The following is a 7,858-nucleotide window of genomic DNA, read 5'->3' on the forward strand; positions in this document are numbered from 1 at the left end:
ACCATCATCAGCACCTCCTTCTGTCACAAAAACAACACACATAATCCACAGAGTCGTGTCATTTAGTCCAAAAGAAGCTGATCGCATCAGCGGCACAAGGAGCAGCTGTTTTTATCACCGCTAACAGTTGATGCTAATTAAAGTTTCGTTTCTGTAAAATGTAAACAAATGTGATCAGAGCTGAATTATCTGATCAAACAGTCTGATGTGACTCTACAGTAGTTCTGGTTTATATGTTGTGAAGTTGAGTTTATTTATGCAGAAGATTTGAATGAAGAATCTGTTGGTTTGATGTGTGCAGTGGATTGTGGGAGATCTCGTAGCTCCTTAGCTTCTTATGCTAAAGGAGCTCACGGTTTGTATTTTTCCTGGTTTATGAAATTGATTTAAGTTAATTTTTGCACTTGCGCATTTGTAAGATTATGTCAAGAAACCGGGATACTCCATTTGATCATGTACACGCGGATATGAGTGTCCTGGTTTCTCAGTGTGCATCATGGTGCGCATGTAAACGCAGTAACCCGAATACTGACATAACTGGGATATGGCTAATTACCGGGATACTGATGTGCATGTATACACACTCAGTATTTGCACTGGCCAGGACAATACCCAGTTGATTTGTAACACATTTTCATCAGCAGAAATGTTACCTCATCATCAGACTTTATATCAAGAATGCACTCTGATACTCACGGGACTAAAGTTGCAGTCAGCTCTGGCCCTCTTCACCTGCTTCCCCCCCGTGGTGCTGGTGCTGGTTCTGTTTGTCCGATCTGAGAGCCCCATGTTCGGGTTAGCTTTGGCTCGGAGCTCGTTCACCTTCTGGATGTCTTTCTGCTGGAGGGGGCTGATGGCTTCAAAGCTCCTGGGCAGACCCGCTTTGAACTTCTCCCGGTCACTCATGGGCTTGGTCCCCTGTCCCGCCTGGTGCTTTATGGTGAGAGTTTTGAGGAAGGCGCTGAGCTGGGCCGGGGGGCAGTTTGACAGGAGGATTTGAGTGTTGGATGGGAGGAGGCGGATGGTGCATTTGCCTTCTCGGACGAATTTGGTGAACAGTTTAAAGTCTTTGACGCTGTAGTTCTGATGGACTTTACCGTCGTGAAGTCTGAGGATGAGCTCTTGGAACTCATTGCGGCCCAAAAGGATAGAGGCCTTTCGCATGACCTGTTGGTAAAAATGAGATTTGATATTAAAAAGATGCATTGTGTAACTTTTTTAGTAGAGGGTCTGTCAAATGCTTTTCTCAAACCAAAACAGACCAAGTTACAGGTCAGATCTGTGGAGAGGCGACCGTGCTCACAGTCAGAATGTCTTTTTCTAGGGATTTTTGAGCTCTAAAACCACCTGTAAATGAATAAATGTAAAGTAGAGTTGTTTAATATCATACTGTGGAACATTCCAGACAGACCAATGACATCTCCATAGAAACAAACAGGTGGCGGTTTAACTTGGGCTCTTTTTAAAAGACAATACAGTAAATAGTATTTACCTTGTTGACATGTTTCAGCTGCTGCATCTTAAGTGTCACTGGTGTTGGTGGTGACGTGTCGTATATCAGCTGTTGTTACTTCCTGTAGGCGTGGTCAGACCTGATGGACCTGCAGGTCGCTCAGACTGACCACGCCACCTGTCGCCCGATGTTCTCTGGAGGAGGGTGTCCCAGGTTTGTGAAATGGAGGAACGCTCCGTCATCACGGTTAATGCTGTCCATACCTTGTTTCCTGATTTCGATGTCCTCCCTGATCCAGCGTTTGAACTTGTTGTTCTCTGATCCGATGACCCGAGCCCCATCCAAATCCATAATGTGGTTATTTCTTTCGTAGTGCTCTGATATGATGGATTTTAGGTCTCCTCCAGAGAACACCAGGCAACGGTAGGCGTGGTCAGTCTGAGCGACCTGCAGGTCCATCAGGCTGACCACACCTACAGGAAGTAACACCAGCTGATATACAAGTAAGTAAGTATTTATATAGAACTTTTCACAGACATTTTTGTCACAAAGGCGCTTTACAGAGCATTATTCGGCATTATTCACTCACTCCAAACCTGGTGATGGTAAACTACTATTGTAGCCACAGCTGCCCTGGGGCAGATTGACAGAAGGGTGGCTGCCATGCCAATCGGCGCCATCGGTCCCTCTGAACACCACCATCACTCACACACACACCACTTTCATACTAAGCAATGTGGCTGAAGTGTCTTGCCTAAGGACACAACGACAGTTATTCCCACTGGCGCCCCCCTGTGGCTCCTGATTTTCACAGTGTCTCCCATCTAAGTACTAACCAGGCCCGACCTTGCTTAGCTTCTGAGATCTGATGGGATCAGTCTTTGACAAGCTGGTGACCACAACACGTCACCACCAACACCGATGACAGTTGTGAAGATGCAGCAGCAGCCGAAACATGTCAACAAGGTAAACACACTTTACTGCATTGTCTTTAAAAAGAACCCAAAAAGTTACATAAGACAAAATTAACATCTTTGGCTTAGGCAGGTGACGGACCCTTAATCAAAAAGTTACACAGTGCACCTTTAAAGTATTAATACACAAGTGTTATATAGCTCAAAGACGCTTTACATGAAACAAGCAAGAAAATGAAAATGGACAAAATACACTATAAATAACAGCATATATTAAAGGGCCCATATTATGCTGTTATCTGATCTGTGTTGTGATGTTGTTTATTCATCAAACTCACACCTTGAGTTGTGTTTTGTTTCATTCACACATGTTTAACACACAAACCCTGCACATTTACGCTGTGTTCTTCTCTCAAACAGAAAACGCTCTGTTCCACTTTGTGATGTGGTAATACAGGAAGTGCGTTTTTAAACTCCACCTTCACTGACATCATTTGGTTTACTGCAGCCCTGGAATTTCCCATCTCTACTGAACAAAGCTAAAAAAAAAAAAAAGAAGGTACGAACAGAGCATTTTGAGTTTTGGAGTTGGAGTGGATTACTCAAACATGTGTGAATGAAACAAAACAACTCTGGGTCTGTTTTTGATGAGGTAACAACATTATAGAATCCATTTTGCGAGATTGTAAGCGATGTGGAACAGGTGTTTTTATATTGTAGTGAGTCAGGGCATCTGGTGTGAAGGGGGAGAGAGTTGTGTTGTGGCTGGTTGGGGCAGCGATGGCGTAGGCTCTGTCCCCCGAGGTCCAAATAAAGCAATTTAAGTAATAAAAACAGAGCTGTGCAATTAACATTAATCAAGCTTTAATCAAAACCCAAGGTGTCAACTTCCAACCACCACCTTAAACAGAGAAGTCTACAGCTCGTCTGGTCACTAAAAGCCTATGCTCTGGAGTTCAGGAGTTCAGATCACTGATTAAAAGGATGTTTATCATATTTATGAAAACGCATTAAATATTAAAAGATTAATTTGCTTTTAAAAAATATATATATATATTATACCTTGCCATTTAGCTGAGTTCTAAACTGAGAATACAAATATTGATTTAGTAGCATTGGCATTTACAGTAAATCTATAGTATTACTGTTCTTTTTGCCTTCTCTTTTGTCCTGGTTTTGTCGTCTCTTTGAAAAAACAAAGAGTTTAAATAAGGTAAATGGTAAAACAGTAAATGGTCACATTTTTATAAAGCGCTTTTCCACCTTCAAAGGACTCAAAAGCCCATTACATCAAAAAAACGCTCACCCATTCACTCACATATTCGTACACCAGAGTACACAGACACCGAGGCAGAGGTGGGTTAAGTGTCTTGCCCAAGGACACAATAACAGCATTCATCTATGGGAGCAGGACTCGCGCCGCCAACCTGTGGGTCAATGGATCTGACCGCTCAAGCAATGATGTTTATGTTGAGAGCGGGAGTAGAACCGCCAACTTTCGGATCAGTGGGCAAACAATTCTATAAATGTATGCACAATTATTTTATTTTTACTTCTACACATTTACATTTATGGAATTATGCCTTATTTGACAGTCTCTTGCTATTTTCTGCTACTTATTACCTGTTTTTTGTATTCACCCTGTGTGTCTGTGTGTGTGTGTGTGTGTGTCTGTGCGTCTCTGTGTGTGTGTCTCTGTCCACCTGCGATAATTCCACCATTTATGGACCGATTGTCACCAAATTTGGTACGTGGATCAAACCCTCGTGCCCGATGCCGCAAAAAAAGATTAGTGATGATCCGAGGTCATTTGAGGTCACACAGGTCAATTAAACGGTCACGTCATTATAAAGGATCTGCAATTTTGGCAAATTCTGAACCATCTACAGTCTAAAATATTCACCCAATCATCACACAAGTTGGCACACACAGAACCGGGGTACACTGAATGTTACAGGTTGAAACCGTTCAAAGTAACCAAGGTCAAATATGTGTTTTTGGTCATAACTCTGCAAAGGATCGAGCTCGAGCAACAGGAGTGTCTCAAAATCTCAGAAAAAATATTATCTATTTATAATTCTATGCATTTGTGTAGTCAAATATGAATAATTTTCCAGATAATCACTAATTACAACAGTTCCTTTCTCTTTCAGTGTAGCTGTTAAAATTCTAATTGAAACAAAAATAATTTCCATTTCTTGTTTTTCTGGTGAAACACAACACACTGATCTACAGTCACACAACGAACACACACACAACTCATGAAAAATGACATTTTGGCTCCACACTAGTAAACACAGACATTCTCATGTGTGACCAACATCACACAAATGTTCATGGGCCTGTACACATACACACATTGCATTGTGGATATAATGATCATGTAATATGGACTGGACTCCTCATAAACTGCTTCTGTGGTGATGAACTGATCCCACTGATGCCTCACGGGGACCAGGTTGCCTTCTCTGATTGCACTTGTTTCAAATGTATTACTGTATGACCATTTACATTTTTTGCTTTTTGTTATTATAATATATTGTGATGTGTGAGCTACTGTGTCCAAGTCATTTCCCTTGTGGATCAATAAAGTTAAGTTGTGTAAGTCTACGTTTAAGTGCTCTACTAACTGAGCTGCTATCACCAGCAGGATCGTTAGAAAAGTCTGCTCTTGCAATCACAGGTGCCTGGTGCTCTGACGTCGCTCTGGGAGAACAGCGTCAACCAGGAAAGTCAATCAAATCACTAACCTACACCAGAGGCCCATCTTTTCCTCAGGTCAGCGCTGTGCCCCTAATTAGAACTAAATGCTATTCTACGTCTGTGATTCCTCCTGTGATTAGATCTTGAACCTGGTTAAGTTTTTTTTCCCTGAATTCATGTGAACGGTCGTGACGTCACGGCTTACACTTGTGTACATAATCACATGGCCGCAATGAAACTCTGTGGAAGTCTGGTTCTGTAATCCATACTCCAAAAATAAATCTAAAATCGAATGCGGTCTCATTACATTTGTACCTGTCTGCGTGTGGTCTGTCCAGAGGAGTTGAGCTGTTCCAACGTCATGCTGCACTGCACCTGGGCTCCATCCTGAGCGGACATCATGGCTGCCAAATCTGAAAAAGGTGAAAAAGAGAGATTCATGATACAAAAGCGTTGCAAAAAAGATTAAGCAAAATGCAAGTCTTTTCACACTTAAACCTTAGAACAACATTTTAAAAAGGCCCATGTTACACTATTTTCTGATGTATGTTTTAATTTCCTCATTAAAAACATACCTACATGCACACAAAGCCTGCATATTTAGCCTGAGCTCTCCTCTCAAACAGAAAACACTTTGTGATGTCATGTGGTAATACAGGAAGTGCTCCACTGTGATTTTAAACTCCACACACTTTCACTACAATCATCTGGATCATTTCAGCTCTGGAACTGCTAATCTCTACTGAAGTAAAAAGGTAAATGTTAAAACAGTTAACTTGAAAACGACTGCTTTGTGACATCATTCATTTCATTCATTTATTTATTTGTTTGAGCGGGAACAACAAAATTCAAAAACAGTAACAAGAATAGTGATATGTACATGAACATATTTGGGACCTGGTGCTCAAAAGGAGGAGGATGAAGTTTAAAAAAAACTTATGGAGTCCTACCCCAATTGTTTTACATAATCACATGGGGTTTTTTTTGTTTAATTTATTTTTATTTTTTTACACATTACACACTGGAACAGAGCATTTTAAGCTTTGGAAATGTAAACTACTAACAAACAGTTACTCAAATATGTGAATGAAACAAACAACACAACTCTGGGCATGTTTTTGATGAGGTAACAACATTATAACTCTGCTAAATCTGGTGTAATACAGGACTTTTATAAAACTAGAGATTTTTTTTTTTTTTTTACAAATTTCTGCTGGATTGCCAAATAAATAAAAATAGTAAATGCTTAAATAGTAAAGCATACAGTTTTTTAGTTTACTTTTTGACCTGGTTTAACATGCAAAGATAAAAATGCAATCCAAAAATCTTAAAACCTGCATGACAGGTCAATTCCAGCGAGGACCAACAGACTCAGGGACAGCTTCTTCCCCAAAGCTGTCACCATACTTAATGAGAACTGTTAATTTGTTTTATTTATCCATTAATTAATTCTTGCACTTTGACGGAACAGCTCTGAATTTCATTACACTGTGGCAATAAAGGCTTTCTATTCTATTCTATGACTGTAGACTAATGGGACGTCTTTTGTAAAAATATTTAAAGACCATTGCCAACAGTTTTGTTTTGTTTAGGGTGACCAGACGTCCCATATTTACCCGGGACAGTCCCAGTTTTGAGCCTGTGTCTCCTGTTCGAGCAGATTTATCCAAAACCATTGATTCGTCCCAGTTTTATACAAGAAATGTCCCACATGTCCCTATTTATGACCAATCTGATCCCTGCCCAGTAAGGAGAGGCATAAACTGTCATTTATTTAGGTAAAATGCAGAAAAGCTGCTTAAAAATGATCAAAACACAAAGAAACTGACAATACTGCCTCACATTTTAGTCATGAATGGTCTCTGCAGAACAATGTTCCTTATTTAGGCACTCGTTTCACAAATGGATGTCCCAGTTTTTTTGGTTGGTTTTTTTTTGGTTTTTTTTTTGAAAATTTGGTCAGTAGTTTTGTTAGTTGACACGGCTGAACAATAGCGACTTAAATGCGAGGTTCTGAAGTTACATCCAGAATGAGCTCTCTGTATTTTTACAGATTGGGTAGATTTCTGTGTTAGTCCCAGGGAAATGAGCTTTCAAAACTTTGCTCAGTTGCGCATGTATTTGTCCATTTGGCTGCAGATCCGAAAGCGTATAGTCTCATATAAACAGCGTGCTTTTAACATGAAAAAGAAAATGTCACGCAAATCTTATCTACATTTGTAGGAAAAACGCGTCGTCTTACCTTGGTTTAGATGTGTTTTTAAAAGTTAGAAGTGTTGTGCAGACGCGTCCGGACGCAGCAGCTGCTCTTCTGTATCTGCATAAAGCCGCATTTCAAACTAAACACACGCGCCTCCAGCCAATCACCGGCCGCCGCTTCCACCAATCACAGCAGGGTAGTTTAAACTTACAGCCAATGAGCGTTCAGGTACACGCCCCTACCCCCGGGCTGACCAATCACTGCTAACGCCTACACGGAAGGACCCCAACAGTAACAACAGCTGTACGGAGTTGTTTCGAAAGAAATAGTTGTTATATAAAACATTTAACTTAATGGATGATGGTGGAAATGTACTGAATTACAATCAGTTCTGTGCAAAACATGATTTTAATCTTTCATATCTGGACTTCATTCGTTTACGTAAAGGACTCACTAAAGAGTTTGTTTTTCTTTCAAGGAACATTTTGGCAAACCAAACTATACACCCACATACCCCCTCCTCATCAGAACAAGTGTCTATACACAGACAGAAATGTAATGATTATTTCATTACAAAATGTATAAAAG

The 7,858-nt window shown here is 40.5% G+C and overlaps 1 protein-coding gene across 1 annotated transcript in view; it reads right to left on the reverse strand.

Moving 5' to 3' along the window:
• Nucleotides 1–7,391, reverse strand: part of pif1 (PIF1 5'-to-3' DNA helicase homolog (S. cerevisiae)) — a 50,800-nt gene extending 43,409 nt beyond the window's left edge. Inside the window, exons 1-3 of the mRNA XM_020940933.2 lie at nucleotides 7,313–7,391; nucleotides 5,386–5,483; nucleotides 697–1,167 (exon numbers count right to left, since the gene is read on the reverse strand). Of these exons, the coding sequence (XP_020796592.1) occupies nucleotides 697–1,167; nucleotides 5,386–5,472 (558 nt within the window). The 5' untranslated portion in view covers nucleotides 5,473–5,483; nucleotides 7,313–7,391. The remainder of the gene's footprint in view (nucleotides 1–696; nucleotides 1,168–5,385; nucleotides 5,484–7,312) is intronic.
• Nucleotides 7,392–7,858: the final 467 nt, after the last annotated feature.

The sequence above is a fragment of the Boleophthalmus pectinirostris genome, unplaced genomic scaffold (genome assembly GCF_026225935.1).
Source record: "Boleophthalmus pectinirostris isolate CB_2022bp ecotype Guang Dong unplaced genomic scaffold, ASM2622593v1 HiC_scaffold_16, whole genome shotgun sequence".
NCBI classification, from domain to species: Eukaryota; Metazoa; Chordata; class Actinopteri; order Gobiiformes; family Gobiidae; genus Boleophthalmus; species Boleophthalmus pectinirostris.